The sequence below is a fragment of the Pteropus medius genome, unplaced genomic scaffold, assembly GCF_902729225.1.
Source record: "Pteropus medius unplaced genomic scaffold, Ma_sr-lr_union100, whole genome shotgun sequence".
Classification (NCBI taxonomy): Eukaryota; Metazoa; Chordata; class Mammalia; order Chiroptera; family Pteropodidae; genus Pteropus; species Pteropus medius.
This window is the reverse complement of record NW_024354500.1, coordinates 19,770,647-19,790,537: the sequence shown is the minus strand read 5'-3', so window position 1 is coordinate 19,790,537 and position 19,891 is coordinate 19,770,647. Positions and strand designations below refer to the sequence as shown.

General features: G+C 34.7%; 1 protein-coding gene across 8 annotated transcripts in view; it reads left to right on the top strand.

The window, feature by feature from the left end:
• The window catches only part of RIMS1 (regulating synaptic membrane exocytosis 1), a 412,504-nt gene that overhangs the window by 166,454 nt on the left and 226,159 nt on the right, over positions 1-19,891 (top strand). For 5 of the 8 annotated variants that reach the window (XM_039853346.1, XM_039853345.1, XM_039853344.1 and 2 more), the window contains exon 3: positions 16,574-16,787. In XM_039853346.1, the coding sequence (XP_039709280.1) occupies positions 16,574-16,787 (214 nt within the window). Of the gene's footprint in view, positions 1-16,573; positions 16,788-19,350; positions 19,564-19,891 lie in introns of those variants that run through there. The other 3 variants (XM_039853373.1, XM_039853371.1, XM_039853372.1) reach the window with 2 other exon arrangements.

Sequence of the window (19,891 nt, the reverse complement as noted above, 5' to 3'; positions counted from 1 at the left end):
AACCCCCCAGACGAGCTAAAATGATAGTTTACACTGATGTGATGGCCTTAAAAAAATCCTTAATTTGACTTTTCTTAACCGCCCTCACCACAAGCACACTCTCAGAGAACCGGGTAGCTTGCTACGCTCCTGGACTGCCTTGCTTATAGTCTGTTTGCCATACAATAAACAAAGGGATCCTTTCAATTCTCAGCCTCATCGTATCAGCTTGTCACTCAAAATCCTGCAGTGACCTCTTATTCAACTTAGAAAAAAATTGAGAGTTCCCTAAATGGTTCTGAAGGCTTTCTTCACATCATTTGACTATGACCTTGTCTCCAATCCCTCCCCGCTCTCTAGCCTGGCTGCTCCAACCCGAGCTCTTTTCTGCCTTTCTTTTACACTCCCTCCTCTCTCTGTCTGGAATCTTCCTCCCCAGGCAGGCAGCTGCGTTTCTCCACATCCTTATGACTCTGCTCCCCACTCAGTCTCCCCTGACCATCCTGTGTCTATGAACCATGCCCTGCCAGTGACTCTACTTTTTATTGGTCATCATAGCCCATAGTCCTACCTGATAATACTATATTATATGTTCTTTTGTTAGTGTGTTTTAACACCTGCCTCCCTTAGTTGAATGCAAGTTTCCTGTGAACGGTCTTTGTTACGTTTGTGTTTATATCACCAGCACCTGGCATGTAGTAGATGTTCAATCATTATTTGTTGAATTTATGAATTAATGAATGATGACTCTAAGTGGTCAAAGTTTATGACTCCTATAGAAATAAAGAAGTCTGGTCTTCAGAGGTGCTAAGGGCTGTGTGTGAAGTTTCCAAGTGTGGGAGTGGCATGTGTGAGTAGGTGAGGACTCAACCATAAGTCTTCTTATTTTATTGGTCTTTCTTTTACGCTCTTCTACCCTCTCCTGCGGGAGCACAGAATAAGGAGCAAACTCTACTGTTCTGAAAGGGAAAAGTGGTGAGAGAGAAATGAGATTTACTGAGAGTCAGATTTGTGTCAGATATTGCACTAGGTAATTTTCTCTACAAGCCTAAGAGGAAATGATAATTCTCCTCAATATACAGATGAGGAGAATAAAACAGGCAGATTAAATCTCTTGTTCATGATCACTCAGCATGTTACTGGCAGAGCCTTTGTTCAAACCTGGCTTTTATCTGGTGAGATACCCAGGACATACTGACCTTGGATGAAACACTTATTTGGGACTTCATTAACTCCAAAGTGAAAGGAAGAGGATGGCTTCACCTTAGATAATAGTAAAGTTTTCTAGAATTTATGAAACACCTTGCCTCCTGCCCTTGTGCTTCTATTTACCATGAGCATATTCAAAGCTAAAACAAAACCCAGAAACCTTTGGGTTTTGGAAAGGATCTTTCAAAAACTATCACTCATGTATCTTTAAACCAAGAGTATTTATACATGAAGCCTGCAATCTGACCATGTGGTGGAGCTGAAATGAAGTGTTTAAAGTAGCCTTTAAAATGTCTTTTTACACAGATTCTATAGAAAGGTGAGCAGCAGGATGTGTGCAGAGACAAATTAGCAGTGCTCCTATCCAGGCTGTTCAAATTATTTTTAGGCAGGAGACATACTGTACACACCAGGTCTTAGATGTGAGTAATTAATATGAAATGTTACCTCTCTCTTTGCCTGTGGTCACACTGAGACTTCTTTATCTTTCTCTTTCTTCCCAGTCCCATTCCTTAGTATCTCATGTATCATCTCTCTAGCTGATTGTCTTTTTACTGTGAAAGTCTTTCTTGTTATGTTGGCAAGGATGCCTGTCCTTACAAAACTGGTAGTGGCTGCAGCTGCCATGCCCAGAGCTCATTATGCAGAGGCCACTGTCACTTCCTTGTTGCCACCATCTGAGAACTTGTCTTCCCTTATGTGATGGGCCAAACACATTTGTTTAGATTCTCTAGTGCCTATATAAGGAGTAGAGACTGGATGCTCTAAAGGGCCTTTTGTTTGTCTACTACTTATTTACTGAGGACCTTTATCAATTAGAAGCCTTCTCTTAGACTCAGGGGAATCAAAACAAAAAACTAAAGCAATGCAAAACAAACAGAAACCAAGCTCATAAATGGAATTGTTCGAAAAAGCATTTTCTTCTCATAGAACAAATTTCCTATTCCTTCCTTCTATATTTATAGCATTGCTCTGAAATAATCTGGATTACCTAGCAAGGTTTAATACATAGACACACATGCACACATGCACACACACACACACACACTACACACTAAAACATTTAATGTATTTGAAGACATTAACTTTATCAGAACACCAGAGTTTAGCTTTCTATAAATACCTAAGGGAAGATGGTTTCTATAACAAAAACAAACAAAAATTATATTTTAAAAAGTGTTAAAAGTTAGAGCTGTTTTCGTTTCCTCATAGAACCTGCATTCTAAAAACCATTTAATATAACCTCTACTTTCATTCGTGCCGTGCATACAAAAGTCATGATCACGGGGGCTTGGAATAGAGCAAGAAGAAATGAAAAAAGGCAGAGAGAACACTATTAGTATATGATTCCCATACACAAGATTACTGCATATTCACGTTGCTTATAATAGGACATATAAAATAAATCAAATTTTATTTTAATTTTAAAAGGGCTTAATGTATCGATTCAAGTCTACCTTGATGCATCAATCAATAATTGCCAGATTTCAGAAGTTGGGTATGTGCTAGGTGGGTACCTCATCCCTGATGTCAACAGGGATGAGCTAAATCTAAGTATATTTAACCATAAGATAATATAGCATTGTAATTCTGTATCTCCTGATTATGTGGTGATTCCTTCAGGGACAATTTTCTTTGGTGTCACTCAGCCTGAGAAAGCTGAACATTCTTCATTTGGTGTGATTTGGCAATAATCATCTTCGATGGTGAGAAAAGATGTACAGCATGGAATAGAAAATGCAACCTGTGAATCAGTTTTAAAAAATAAGAATTATGCTATGTTCGTGAAAATAAAAATTTGCCTACCTACACAGGCTCTGGGAAGATTTGAAGCAAAATAAAAAGAAAGAGACATCTGAGCGCTTCTCACCACCTCCACCATCCGAGCTCTGGTCCAAACTTTTCTCATCCCTTACCTGGATTTTTGCAAGGCCTCCCGACTGATATCTCCACTTCAATCCCTGCCCTCTCCTATTACAAACATGGGAACCACAGGGATCCTGTGCAAATATAAGTCCAGTCATCTGATCCCTCTATTCAGACTTTTCCAGTGGCTTCCCATTCACCCAGAGTAAAAGCCAAATTAGCCTGAACTCTGAGACTTACATAAGTTGTCACCCCACCCTCATCCCTCCTCTGTCTTTGCTAGGTCCTCTCCAGCCACACAATCTGGCTTTTCCTTAAACTGAATGGCTCCCATCTCAGGCCTTCACCCTTGCTGTTCCCTCTGCTACATCTGCTGTTCATGACTTGCTCCCTCACCTCCTTCAGGTCCTTACTCAGATTTTACCATCTCAGTCAAGCCCTCCCTGACTTTCCCATTTATACTTTAAAAGGCAGGGAAATCAGTAGTAACAACAACATTATTTAGCATTCAGAGTCCTCCAATGATGGTAAAATATTAATTTTGTTCTGCATAGCTACAATATTTTCAACTATGCTACTAGGTTTAACCCTAAAAGGAGCAAAGGGCAATAAAACTTAAAAAGAAAGGAGAGGAGTAGATTCTTCTTTAGGACTAGCAAGGTATCTTTCCTGGGCCACTCCATTGAATAGCTTTCACTTCAATTAAACTCCAATATTTATTGATCACCTAGTCTATAGGGCTTGATGCAGTGCTATTGAACTGAGTAAGAGAGGATGGGACCCAGGTTTTAAGGTTAAGATAATCTATCAGAGGAGATTAATTAAATATTCAAGAGAAATAACAACAACAGAAAAAAGAGTATAAAGTAGTGTGTTACTCATAAGGGAACTACAGCAAAGTTTTCTCTTTTTGACCATTTGGTACAAAATTGATCAGATTGTTGAGCTACAGTTATATCATACTTAATTTGATGGGATCATTACAGTGACAAAAAGTGCTAGATTTTCTGTCCAGGGTTATGTTATGGTATCATCTATTGAATTAAATGTAGTTCAAATTAGAGTGCCTCCATATTGTTCAAAGTTTTTTTTTTTTATAGATAATGCAGTATTATGAAATGTAAAATGGACTATTTCTAGCTTCATGTGCACTGTGATTAGTGAAAGTTGATTATGACACATTTTTAATATCTAAATATAGCATGACGGTAAGTTTTAAAAATAGACTTGATTATTCCCAGACAGTAGCTGGTGAAGGTAAAAGAGGTAATCTGGAGTTGATTAAATAGTGGTAAGGGTTCTGATCACATGTGAGAGATGTAGAGTACATATACATTTGTATAAATGAAAAATTCTTCTGATAATCTCTTGAAATTTAGCTTCTACATTTGCAAAACCATTTGAATTATCTGCCTTATGATCTCCCTTTCATGGGTGTAAAAGAACTTAAGTTATTTACAACACCTGTTATATTATTTAGATGATAGTTCAGTCTTAAATGCATATTAACGATGTATTTTAATTAAAGGATGAAAACAGATGTTACCATTAGCAAATATAATGGGAAGAAAATTACATCTTGTCACTTGTCTTGAAATGTACTCCAGAATGGCTTAGAAATACTGTACCTAATGATGGCTGACTAATTCAGTATACTATGAAAGTAAAATCCAGAAAGCTTGTATTTCTCTGCTTTTAAAAAGTGAAAAAGAGGAAGCCTTTTTGGAATAAATTTCTTATATTCAATTAAAAATAGGGTATTTGCTGGTGCTGCTTTTAAAAATATGAACTCAGCCTAAACACTTTATTTCATACTTCTAGATCCTACTTACATATTTCAATCTATTATATAATGTTAGATGTCACAGAACACAGACACCTTATCTGATTGTGTTCACTACTTTCTCTGTACATTATAAAAATAGCTAATATTTTATAGAGTACTTACTAATTGTCTAATACCTCCTTAAGTGCTTTACATATATTAGCTATTTTAATTCTCAAATCAACAACCCCGTAAGAGGTAGAGCATTATCACCTCCATTTTACAGATGAAGAATAGGGTTCTTAGAATGTTAAATAACTTTCCAGGACACAAAATTAGTAAAAGGAAGAGGCCAGGAAACATTTGAACGCAGGAAATTAGGCCCTAGAACCCCTGGGCTCTACTATCGTCTCAAGTACTGGTGCACATGTGGGTTGAATCCAAAACTAAAGAAATATGGTGCAGTCACTTCCTGAGGACAAGAAGCAGCTAAGATATTACCCAAGTACATCCAAAGTAAGATTGACATATCTTCATTACCCCCTCTCTAGAGATAAATAGGTGATATGGAACCTATTTAGGTGATAAGATAGAAATGTTGCAGGAGGCCTAATAGAGAAACTGTTACCTTGAATGGGTAAACACTAAGCTTGACCAACAGAACAACTTGTCCATGGAGACAGACTCATTAGGTGTCTGAAAGTTAGGGGACATTGAACATCTCATTTACTCCCTATGGCTCTGTGATTTCTGGGAAACAAAGAAGTTTACAGAGCTTTCTGAGACGGTTAACATTCTAAAGAAATCATTCTGATCGAATATTACAAATGTAAGGTAATGATTCTTCGTTCAAGTTACAGTGAAAGCCACCTTAGTCACCACATCCCAGATAATATTTTTTCATTCAAAAGAATAAGCAGTAAATTTTGGTTAACTCACTAAAAGAAAGATACATTCAATGTGCATAAATTTATCAGACATTAAAAGTGGAAGGGAAAACAACTTTTTGACATGTCAGAAGTTTTCTATACATCTTTCATTTATCCACTGTTTCAGGGCATTGGCAATACTTATGATTTGGGGAATTAACATTTTTCAGTTTAAAATAATTTAATAATCCCCTTTTTTAAAATTCAGATTTTAGAATCTGCTTTCCTTTTTCTGTTTGTATAAATTAACAACCACTGTAAAAAAAAATGCTGACAAATTTTCAGACAAAATTATATATGTCACCTTCGAGTCGTTGTATCCTAGACTTTCACAAAACAAACTATACTGGTGGGCTCACCTTTCTTTCTGACTTTCATTTTATAAGATGACCTTTTGCCCCTTTATAACAGTGTATTGATAGCTGATCTAAGTCACTCATACTGATACCTATATGCCAGGAAATCCTGCCAATTATAGCTCCTTCCCAAAGTTATCAACTAAGTGTACTCAGAGACTTAAAAGCAAAGTACTTTCTTCCCTCATGTATTATCTATGTATAGGTATAATAAGAATAATAGCTCACATTTATTGAGCTCTTACCATGTGCTAGACACTGTGCTAAGCACTTTACATTGATTATCTCAGTTAACCCTCCGAACAATCCTAAGAAGCTGCTGCTATCACTAATTCGTAAATGAGGAAACTGAGAAATAGAAAGGTTAAATAATTTCTTTGTGGCCTTGAAGCTAAGAAATAGAACTAAATTTGATCCTGAGTAGGCCAGCCTCAGACTTGTGCCTAACATATTATATTTAATCCCTTCGTAGAGTGAAGTTGGTTTATTATTTTTTTTCTCTTTCTGTAGTAATAAAATATAACTAGTCTGGTGAAAATAGTCATGAATACAGCAAAGTGGGGTTTAGGGTGTGTTGTGCGTTCCAGAAGATGCAGGTATGAACTGGTTACTGAGCCCTGGCTTGATCATATGTGCAGACACTTCTAAATTGCCAACACATGGAGTTTGCCCTTTCTGTATTAGGTAAATCGGAAGGATCAAATGGCACATTTTGGAAAAGTTTGGATGCAATATAATTAGAACTATTTAATATTAATGAATTACATATTTATCATATAGATGATGCCCACGTTACCTGTTAGATTATTAAAAATTAACTTCTTTCTAAAATTTCCTTCCTAGTTAATAAACCACTTTATTGTTCCTCTTCCTTTCACTTGATTTTATTCTCTTGTGCTGTGAATGAGATAACCTGTATGTCAAAGTATTAAAATGACTCCCTCTCAGGCCAGATTTTCAGTTTTAGACATCTGATATGTCTCAAATATTAGAAAGCAGTGATATTGCTCCATAATCTAGAGACGATATTTCTAGGACCTAAGACACAGCTTCTACACAAGCCTCCAACATTAGGAGCACAGAGAAGGTGTTTCTTGGGAGATGAAGTGGAGCAAAATATTAAATGTATGCTTTTGGGCCTCTGTGTTCTGAGATGTCTTCATTTAGTGCTTACTCAAGAGTGGCCTCCTATGGTAAATTGAAAACAGAATTAAAAATAAATGCTTGACTGAAGTAACAAGCTTTAAAACACTAATAGCTAATCATCAGTTATGCTCTTATTTTTCCTAAGTGTCATCTCTCAGTGCTTTCAGAACACTGTGGGATGCTGATTGGATGAACTACATTTTTAACAGTGCTAAATGGAGGATGAAAAAAGAAAGAAAGAAAAATATACAACAAAACCCCTAATATGTAATCTTTTAAAGGACATTTAGAATAAGGGTCCTCCACAAAAGAGCAGAAATTACAGCACTTTATAAATTTCTCTTGTGTTCTTTTCCAGCCACCTCTGAAAACACATTTTTTTTCTAATAAGTTATACCCCCTGTTGATTGTACTAATTTTCTTTAACACATTAGATGTTTTAAAGAAAAATAGTTTAAATAACTATGAAAGCATTAAATGTAAAAATAAAAATCTTTAGTGCCATCTACTGGACATTTGCTATAAGTAAAAAGTATACTTTTAAAAATCTATAGTTTTAGAAACAGTGAAATTATTTTTTTAACTGTAGTAAATTTTTAAAAATTACTCAATAATATCTGTGATAAATGTCTATATTACAGGAATGTTGAGAATATGTATGCATTCTTTATATAATACATATCATAACTTTTTCAAGGATAAACTTTTTTTTAAATATACTTTATTTTTTGGAGCAGTTTTAGCTTCACAGCAAAATTGTGAGGAAGATACAGAGATTTCCCATTTACCCCTTACCCCCACAAATACATAGCTTTTCCCATTATCAACACCTCCCACCAGAGTGGTACATTCGTTAGAGTTGGTTAACCTACACTGACACATCATTATCGCCCAAAGTTCATAGTTTATTTTAGGGTTCACTCTTAGTGTTGTGCATTCTGTGGGTTTGGATAAATGTATGACATGTATCCACCATTATAATATCATAAAGATTAGTTTCACTGTCCTAAAAATCCCTAATGCTCCATATATTCATTCCTTCCTCCCTCCTAAATCTTACTATGGTCATTTTAAAACCTAAAAATAGTAATATTTACATGTCTGTGATTCATAAAATTTTAAATTTTAAACAGTGGTGGATATCAGATTAAAATATAAAACATCACATTTAAAATTTTTTTCAACATGTTTTCTTACAGGCAGTACCAAAATTTTTTCATTTATGATTAAAATTTAGTTTTATGATGAAGGTTGTTTTTTTTTATCAAGGGCAGTGAAAGATGTATGAAACAATGCCTTTATTTTCAAATTTAACCTTACTGCAGGGCTCTCCTCAGAGAGAGAGAATATATGACTGTGGAGTTGTAGATTCAGATATTGCTTACCTCAGGTCTAGTAGAATTAAGGAATTAAGAAATGTGACATAAATCGGAGGGTTATAGCAAAAGTGGAAAACTGACTCTCACAACATCTGTTCCAGACTCCTTCTAGGAATATTTATAGAATAAATATAAATATAAATATATATAAATATATAAATATATAAATGTATATATATAAAATATACAAATATATAAATATGTTTATATATATATAAAACAAATCTAAAACCTAAATTTCATGGACTCTTTTGCAGGTCGAATCCCTCTTGTCATTTAGGTACCAGCAGTCAGGTGTACCTCCATGAGACTTGAAACTGAGTTAAATGGAGGGTCACAGCAGCACACTGGTGTTTCCATTTTTCTCGTCTCTCTGGCAAGCTTCATGTGTCTCTGGTCATGGTTCCTAGATAAGAACACCTCAGTTGAGGTGGTAGAATACTAGTACCAACTGTTTGGACTGTGGCTGATTGATGAACTTTGAGAAGCTGGTTTTGTGCTTTTTTGTTTCCCTTTTTTTTTAGGGGGGCGTGACATCACTCCTGGAGATAGAGCCAAGAGTCTGCTCCTCGCCCCATTCCAACAATTTTGTAGCACCGAATTCTGTTACTTAATCTTTTTTGCTTAAAATACTGTGATATTTATTATTTTCGACTCAATTCTGATATAAGGGACCATTATTTCCAATTATCGTTAAAACAATTAGTCAGCACTGAAATGTAGTGGAATTGATTGTTCCTCTCTGTTACAGAGGAGAATTGAAGAGACAACAAAAAGGGGACAACTGTGTTTTGTGCCATGTTTTTATTATCTCAGGGAAAAGTCCAAGTTCAGAATTATCTAGGAAGCTGTTTTTGACCAGCTAAGCCAAAGAAATCTGCCTGATCATTTCACCCAGAATTATTACCCTCTACTGAACAACTTTCATTCTTTGTCGCTTGGTATACATTACCATACATTACTAACTTACGTTTACATACAGCTTACTTCCTAAGTAGACTGTACATTCCTTGGAGTCAAGAACTCTGCTTTAGAGTTGAGGTTAATGCAAAATTTTCGACAACAGAATGTGATGTCAAAGTTTTTAAAAGTAAGCCTCCAATCTATCAGGCTAGCAAAACGTTTGTTTCAGTTATTGCCAGGGTTCTCCCCTGGATGTTGTTCAGGTCTTTTGGAAGCTCTTAATCAACACAGCATCCTCAAAAGAACTCTCCTGGCTTTAATCTCCATATCACGAACTTCCTGGGCCCTTGCTGGTGCTCTGTTCTATGGGTTCTCTGCTGGGGCCGGGAAGGGAAACTCTGGCCGTGTTTATTGTTTTCAGTACCTATGCTTTCTCATCATTGTATACACAGTCCAGAGAAATTCTCCATTTGAAGTTGTCATGTACAAACTACTCGGGTCTCTGCCCCTCTCTTTATCTCGGGGGAAGCCCTCACTTTCCTTCAGGACCTGCCACTTAAGCTTTTGAAACTTCAAAGCCCTAGCCCCCAGCCCCTCCTCCTGCAGTAAAATCTAGCTTAGACTTTGCAGAGGTAGCCGAAAGAAGAGCGGAATTGTCTTCTTTTAGCTTCTGAACACTTTGGGGACGGAGGAAGGAGAAACACAAAGCAGAAATAGGTGAGGTGGTGCTATGCCAAATACAAGATTTCACTGAGTTCCACTATTTCCCGTCACTTAGCATCTTTCTGTGTGCTTTATTTTATAGCAAGTGATCAACAAATACTTATTAATTTGTAAACATGTCATTAACCATTTCCTGTTTAAATTATTGATTTTGCATTTATAGGATGATGTTTAGTTTTGTGGACATTTAAAGAATGTTGCTTAAGTTTTTAGGCATTCATTTTAATCTCCTTCAGTTTTGTGCCATTTTTCACCCAAACAACTTGTTTACAACTGGAATCTTGGAGTTTCTTGAATTGAGTGCACAGATATTAAAATTATGCAATGATTATTGAATAGCGAAACAATGGAAAACATCCAGGGAGAAAAATGAGATTTCTACATCAATGATTTTCTTTTGATAGCATTGCATATTTTATAACACTCTCCATTTTCTATGTAGATAATTTAAATCTGCAATTTGTGATCATAGATTTTTTTCAACCTAGCTAATCAATAATAATATATTGTTAATTCTAAAATTGAAATGTACAAATAAATTTCACAAAAAGACATTACATTTGCAGTCCTGCATTTACTGTAATGCCATATAATAAAATATGTATTTCCATTTATTATTCATAATAGAACACTGTCACATATTTGATATGGATTAAAGCATTAAAACATCAGATACAAAATATAAAAATGCTGTTTATGGTTTCACTACTAGTATCCTGATTCCAAGGGCATATTATATTGTGAGGACAGCATCTGACAGTATAAGATATCAGAGTAATGTAAGGGGAATACAGATTGAAAAAGGCCATTAAGGATGGATTTTAAGAGACAGTTTAGTAGAGCATTGCAGAAGGCTACAGAGTAGGTAGATTTTGAGGAAGTAGAGATAATGAATGTGGTCCTTTCCTCCCTCCCTGCCTTCCTTCTTTTTTTCTTTCCTTTTATAATGTCTGTAGCTAAAAATACAGAGCACACTGGGAAATGAGTTGGAGAGGCTGACAGGGACTTGGGTTGGACTTTTCTTTCAGTGCAGAGTAAGGGAGTCCTATCTGTAACTAGAGGAAGAAGCACATGAAGAAAGATATGTGAAGATGTAAGAGAGATTTAGGTCAGGAAACAGTGTAATCTTTCTTCTCTATTCTACTCCCCTTTGGGATGTCCAAACCAGTAGTATAAATGTGGCCTATTGCCAAAACCAAGAAAGAATTTTGAATACACATGAGAGGAGGGTATAGGTGGGTGCAAGCCACCTGGAACTATCATAAGGTGGACCCGGTAGAGTTTGGAGTGATGCCTTTGTAAATGGCCTCATGAACTATGCGGTAAAGCACTTGGTGAAAAGCTGTCTCAGCCCACTTAGGTACATACCCCCAGGAGAAGAGCACTGTCCTCTGGTGGCTCTCATCCTTGGGAACTACCCTGTGGCCTGGATTTTTCTCCTACTTTTGGTGAGACTGAAAGAGTGCTCTCCTCTAAAGATGTTTCATGGAGAGAATGAGAATCTAGAGACCTCAGCCCTACACCTCAATCTGTAAGCTTCATCATACCCACTCTCTGTGACCTATTGAAGAAGGAACTATTGCTGCTTGCTCACCTATCATGGCTAAGGATACCCCGTAGTATGAGCTGCACCAGCATTTAGGAAAACAACACTGACTTCACAAATCATCAAAATAAAATTTTGAGTCTTTCAGGAGGACACAGTACCTTGAAGCCCATTTGAGAAAAGAGAATTTGGGAATAAGTACTATAAAGGAACTGAAAATTAATGGAAGTTATTTCAGGCAGCCTCAGAGATATTGCAGTTTCCATTCCAGATCACCATAATAAAGTGAATATTGCAATAAAGCGAGCCACACAACTTTTTTAGTTTCCTGGTACATATAAAAGTTATGTTTACACTATATCATAGTCTATTAAATGTGCAACAGCATTATGTATAAAAAAACAATAAACATACCTTAATTTAAAAGTACTCTATTGATAAAAAAAAAAAAAATGCTAACTATCATTTGAGTCCTTCAGTCAGAACTGATTTTTTGCTGATGGAGGGTCTTGCCTCTACTTTGATGGCTGCTGACGAGAGGGCGGTGGATGTTGAGGGCTGGGTGGCTGTGTCAGTTTCTTAAAATAAGACAATGAAGTTTGCCACATTGATTGACTCTTCCTTTCACAACAATTTCTGTGAAGCATGTGGTGCTATTTGATAGCATTTTATCCACAGTAGAACTTCTCTTCAAGTTGGAGCCCATCCTCTCAGACCCTGCCACTGTTTTAACAACTAAGTTTATGTAGTATTCTAAATCCCTTATTGTCATTTTAACAGTCTTCACAGCATCTTCACCAAGAGTAGATTCCATCTCAAGAAACCATTTTCTTTGCTCATCTATAATAAGCAACTCCTCATCCATTAAACTATTATCATGAGATTATAGCAATTCAGTCACCTATCAGACTCCACTTCTAATTCTAGTTCTCTTGCTATTTTTACCACATTTGCAGTTACTTCCTTCACAGAGATTTTGAACCCCTCAAAATCATCCAGGAGGGTTAGAATCATCTTCTACCATACTCCTGTTGACCTCTTCCATGAATCATGAATATTTTTAGTGGCATCTAGACTTGTGAATCCTTACCAGAGGGTTTTCAATTTACTTTGCCCAGATCCATCAGAGGAATCACTATCTGTGGCAGCTTTAGCCTTACAAAATGTATTTCTTCAATAATAAAACTTGAAAAGTGAAATTACTCCATGATCCATGGTCTTCAGAATGGATGTTGTATTAGCAGGCATGAAAACAACATCAATCTCATTGTATCTCTCCATCAGAGCTCTTGGGTGACCAGTTGCATTGTCACTAAGCATTGCTATTTTGAAAGGAATCTTTTTTTCTGGGCAATAGGTATCAACAGTGGGCTTAAAATATTCAGTAAACCTTGTTGGAAACAGATGTTCTGTCATCAGGCTTTTTTTTACATTTGTAGACCATAGGCATAGTAGATTTAACATAATTCTTAAAGGGCCTAGGATTTTCAGAATGGTAAATGAGCACTGGCTTCCATTTAAAAGTCATCAGCTGTGTTAGACCCTAATGAGAAAGTTAACCTGTCCTTTGAAGCTTTGAAGCTAAGCATTGACTTCTCCTCTCTAGCTAGAAAAGTCCTAGATGGCACCTTTTTTCAATATAAGGCTGTTTCATCTATACTAGAAATCTATTTTTTAGTGTAGCCATCTTCATTAATTATTAGAGCTAAATCTTCTGGATAACTTGCTGCAGCTTCCACATCAGCACTTGCTGCTTCACCTTGTACTTCTGTTATGGAGATGGCTTCTTTCCTTAAACCTCATGAACCAACCTCTGCTAACTTCAAACGTTTCTTCTGCAGCTTCCTCACTTCTCTCAGACTTCATAGAATTGGACAGAATTAGGGCCTTGCTCTGGATTAGGCTTTGCTTTAAGAGAATATTGTGGCTGGTTCGATCTTATGTCCAAACCACTGAAACTTTCTCTATATCAGCAATAATGCTGTTTTGCTTTCTTATAGTTCATGTGCTCACTGAAGTAGCACATTTAATTTCCTTCATGAACTTTTTTTTGCATTCACAACTTGGCAGTCTGCCAAAACAAGCTCTGCTTTCATCCTGTTTTGGTTTTCAGCATGCCTTCCTTACTAAGCTTAATCATTTCTAGCTTTTGATTTAAAATGAGAGATATGTGACTGTTCTTTTATTTGAACACTTAGATACTATGGTAGGGTTATTATTGGCCGAATTTCAATATTGTTGTGCCTCAGGGAATAAGGAGGCCTGAAGAAAGGGAGAGAGGTGAGGATATGGCCAATCAGTGGAGGAGTTAGAACACACTCAACATTTATCAATTAAGTATACTGTTTTATAATGGCGCAGTTCTTGGCACTCCAAAACAATGACAGTGGCAGCATTAAAGATCACTGATCACAGATTATCAGAAGAAATATAATAATGATGAAAAAGTTTTGAAATATTGCAAGAATTGCCAAAATATGACAAAGAGTGAGCGAATGCTTTGGAAGAATGCCACTGATAGATTTGCTCCATGCAATATTGCCAGAAACCTTCAATTTGTAAAAACATATCTGCAAAACACAGTAAAGCAAGGTATGCCTGTATTGAGCAGCAGTCACAGTGCTGCTCTATAGAAGTTTCAAGGCATGAGTTCATCTATATAGCTTTTGCTTTCTTGTGGTCAGCTTTTCTTCATGTACCATCAGTTAGCTATGATCAAAAATTGATATTGCCTGGTAGTTAATGCTTTCCTGAGTCCAGAAACACTTTTATTTCCAAGGTGAATCCATATTTATTGTCATGCTTTATATGAGCTTGATGTAAAGTTTGAAGTATGTGAATTTAGAATGATATATTCAGGTAGGAAGTAAAAGCAAAGCCCAAGACAAAAAGTAGTTTCCTCATCAATAAAATGAGAATAATAATATTACCTATTTCATACAATTATTATGTGGTTAAACATGCATATCTTCTTAAAATTAATTAGGTGATGTAATTGGTCAGTTCTACTACATATGTTAATACTGTTAAATATTGATTTTAATTTTTATAGCACTCATTTGTTTTTCAATGATATTTGATGAGATAGTACTATTTTTCCTCTTTTTAATATGAAATATTTCATATTACATATTTTACATATGTAACGCATATGTAAAATATAAAGAAGATGAATAAAACATTCATCATGCACCCACCATTCAGCTTAAGAAATAGGTTAAAATAGTATTTAAACTGCAAGAAATTTAATATATCAAGTAACTTCAATAAATTAATCAATTAAATCAATTAATTTATTTACTCAAATAATCAATTAATAAATTAAATCTTGCATTTGTTAAATAAAATATCACTATATCCTATGAACTGAAATTAACTGGGCTTTAAATTGGAAAGGATTTCAGATTCCAAACTACTTTACGTGCTAGTATACGTATGTATAATTATGTTAATCAAATAGGAGAAAAGTATCAATTGCCAAAACAGGAAAGAGATTTCAGAATTTGAAAAGTAATCATTAAAGTTCTGCTTAAAAGTTGTTGCTATTAAAAGGAAGATAAGAGATCCCAGTATTTGGACTTATTTGATTCTATTCCCAGGGAATACCAGTTCCCAACAGTTATCTTAGATATGGAGCATCCAGCTAACTGCCTGAATTAACAATAGCATGTGTATACTCTGTCCTAGGCAATACTCACATCCAGCAAACTAGTTCAAATACACAGATACATTTGCTTAGCCACTTCCCAGGAGTTTCCCTCCTGGTGTAATAGCCAATGACTGTTGGCTAGGCTTAGGACTACTGTCAGTTCTCATTTACAAAACGAAGGCATCTTTTCACTGGGCATTCACTGCATGTCCTAATGTTCCGTACAGAACAGCAAAAGGTTTCTATTTGCAGCAATTTAAGATTGAGGGGATTTGGACTAGAGGAGGGGAGGAGATTTGAGTCATAATCAATGTGAATATTCTTATGGGGAATGGTTTATCTCAATGACTTTGGTTGTCCCACCACTAGTAGTTATCAATAAAAAAATAGTAGCAGCCCTCATACATACAACTTGGTAAAGATCAAGCAAAAGTGAGGTATATAAAAATCTGAATATTTGCAAGGTGTGGTTTAGAACTTTTAATGTAATTTGGAAGAACTAGCGAACTCAAATATAATGTGTAAGGGAACATTCTGTATATTGTATGAAATATTTGATGCAAAAATATATTGTATCTAGGAATGGGGGTCAAAGGAAGATGCTTATAGAAGACAGATTTCCCAGCAATGAAGTCTACTTCCATGCTTAAATAGTGGGTCATAGAATTAATTTACTAAGACAAACTTTTGAGAAATAGTCATCAATATTAAACTTAGAATAAGCTAGAAAATATCAGAATACATCCTTTATAGTTAAGCTAAATATTTTGTATAACTTTTGCTTCACTTATACATACAAGTGAGCGTAATGTTTTGAGTCCCAGTTGAAATATTTGGAAAGCCACCTGTCTAAAATAAGCAGAACTGTGCAGTAGATACTGGATTTTCACTACTGGGAACAAACAGTGATTATATAGACTCCCCTTATATATGGTTCAGTGCTAGTAGGCAAAACTGAGACTAATAGAGTACACGCTAATACATTTTTTACCTTTGGATGTAAGATTCGTGGGGGAAGTTGATTTGTATGTTTTGCCTTAGTTCGAATAGCTATACTTCTGTTAGGAAAAAAATCTTGTCTTCCATCATTTACTTAGTTTGTTACCATTTTCTCTTTTGCCAGGAGATTGCATCAACAGTTTGAAAGCTATAAGGAACAAGTGAGGAAAATAGGGGAAGAAGCGCGGCGTTACCAGGGCGAGCACAAAGATGATGCTCCGACTTGTGGAATCTGTCATAAGACGAAGTTTGCCGATGGGTGTGGCCATCTCTGCTCCTACTGCCGTACCAAATTCTGTGCCCGCTGTGGAGGCCGCGTGTCTCTGCGATCGAACAACGTGAGTATTCCCTGAGCTTGAGAGAAAATTCTGAATGTGGGTATAAACCTGTATGCTTCCCAAGCAGAAACAATATAAATGGATTAGAAAGCAGACATGTACATAAATGTACACATTAATATGCCCCTGCCCCATTTTGTATTTTTGTTTTTCTTAACGTTCATAATAGTGAAGTAGTAATAAAAAGAATTCATAAAAAAATACTTTCTATATGTGTGTATCTTAATAAATGATTCCCATTCAAAACCAACAGATTACTTGTAGGAGTAAATTTATTTTTGGAAGAATGTAGTAAATGTAGATTTAGAAACATGAGTTGTAAAACTCAAAAATTATGGCCAATTCTTGTGAAAAACAAAACAAAATCTAGTTTCTGTGACATCTGTTTCAGATTGAATGAAGTTAAAATGCAAGGTAAACTGTGTGGCATTAAATTTAACGCAAGATAATAATAATATATAAAACAATGATTAGCCTCTATGAGAGTAATTTCATATTTATGATCATGTTAAATACATATAGTGCTGTTTGTCTCATAGAAATTATTCAGATATTTAAACAGTATGTTAAAAGACTTTTATTTTTATGTAGGGTTTTTTGCACTTATTTTCTTCTCTATGATGTGTAGTCTTATTTGATGCAGTTTCCTTAGTTGACTTAAATAAGGGCTACTCTTTCATTATACCAGTGCTTTAAATCAATTTTTTGAGGCAGTAAGATACTAATATAAAGGACTCAATATTATAATTTATGAAACACTAGATTGATTTTAATAAATATTTAGTTTAGAACACATTTTAATGTTGTACTTTACTATATTCCCAGTGTTAGTACAATAGAATTATTTATAGGGATGTCTGGGTAAGTTTTCTTTGATATAGGTCTGCATTGTAATAGAAAATATTTTTATTTTAAAGTCAGATTATCATATATCTAAAGAATTTCATTTGTATAAGAATTTCTATATTATCTAATCAAGTATAGAATTTAACTTGATACAAAATTCTATTTAAAAATAACCAGAATGCATTAAGCATTCTTGATGTCTTCCTAATTTGGAAAATCACAATTAAAATTAAAGTGAACCTCCCAATCAACGTTGTATTCGTTGGTAATATATTTGTGTTGTAAGCAGTGTATTCTAAAAATCTCTTCCAGTGGAATTAAGACATTCAGTAAAATAGATATATTTTTATACTTTAAGGTGAGCCTACTATTATCTTTATGGTCTTGGGAAGATAATTAACTTCTGTGAACTACAGCTTTCAACCTATGAAACTGGATTGTAATAATTACTCTGTGTGGTTGTTATGAGAATTCCATTAAAATCATTAAAATTAGGTCTTTACAATATGTATATTTGTTTTTTTCTTTAGATTTTATTCTTATGGGCATATAAGTTTTCTTTTCTCTTTCTAAAAGTTATTTGTTTTAATTAATCCTCATGTGCTACCTTAAAGCCTTTCTATAACCACTTTGGGTTAAGATAGTGCCTGGCACATGAAAAGTGTACAAGACCTATTTGTTAATTTTCCCTTCTTTAGTATTCTTAAATATACTGCTTTGGAAAGAATTCTCACAGATGAGACCTGGGAATTATATTCAAAATATTTAACAACCTGTGGTAAGGTTACTGTCCAGTCTGAAAGAGCGACGGCAGTGAACATTAGGGTACAAATTGGCTAAGTGTTAATGCTAGCTGAATGCCCATAGCAGTTGAATGTGTTTAACTTTCCATTATAAATCAGAGGCAAGCTAATATAAATATAGTTAACTGTTGATATATTAAAATTATTAGGGTCAAACTCCTTTAAAAAGGAGAGGTGATTAAAGGAAATTGAGCTAGCAGGTAATGCTTTGGAGCTATCACCCTAGCCTAATGCAGTTCATCTACCTTTAGTTAACCTATCCAATCTTGGAAAAAATATTCAAAAGAACAAAATAAAAGAAAATACAACTTAGAATATTTAATCTTGAATGTAAGACAAAAAAATTATGTAAAGTTGTTTTTTCCTATGACATTGTAAATAGTGAATTGTATATTACAAAAAAAAAATATATCACTTGTGGTTAAACTATTTCTATAACTTTTTGTTAAATTATTTCCTCTCATTTTTAATTATTACAAACTTTTCATTATTAGATTTTTCTAATTTGTATCTATATTTAAACAAATTTGATAAAATTATTCTTACAAATTATATACATTTTAATATATTTTAATAATAGACTAAATATGGTAGTGAATTAAGCTTTCATTCTGAAGAATGGCTTAAGTGTAGATTTAATAATCCAAATTCTAAAAAGTTTAGAAATTATAGTGCCCAGCTTTTGTATCTAACATATAGAGGATCTACATATGTGCATTTTCAGTGAAAAATCAAACGATTATTTTGGGGAAAGAGTAAACATTTACTTTTCAATATATCTGTGGTTTTAACACTTTAAAGTGACATATATTGTTTTTTTTTTAAAAATCTACTTATTAATATATGCCTTATTTTTTTTTCTCATCCTCTTTTTCCTCTCTCTTTACTCTGCTTCCTTGGATGCTTTCCCAAAGGAGGACAAAGTGGTTAGAATCCATGATTTCTTTTCTATCATTTGTTATTATAATATTGTGAACCTTATTAAGTGAATGTTTCATGTAGTGTTGTTAATTGCTATATTTCAGAAAGAAATTATATGCTAGGAAGAGCTCATTCCTAATTCTCATGGGAAAAAATAATAAAATGAACATCTAGAAACATTACAGAGTTTTATAATAATAGGAAAAGTCTGGGTAGTTTGAACTCATAGGAATGTAATTTAAATCATTATGAACTTGTCTGTCCTCTTAGCTCTCTGAGTTTTGATGATAATTTCATCTGATGTCAGGAACTAATAAAGTCTAAGAGACTCTACCTTTCTGAGCACTCAGTAGATACATAGGCAGGTAATCCAAAACTATTGCAGAAAGAATGGAATGAACTGATTTAGTGGAGAGAATGGATCTAATTAAAATCAAGAGCTCAAAAAATGATTTTTCTGTAGAACACAAGTAGCAGAGTTGTCATATTGAACCACATTATGCCCTTTCCTTCTCATTCATGCATAGAAATCAC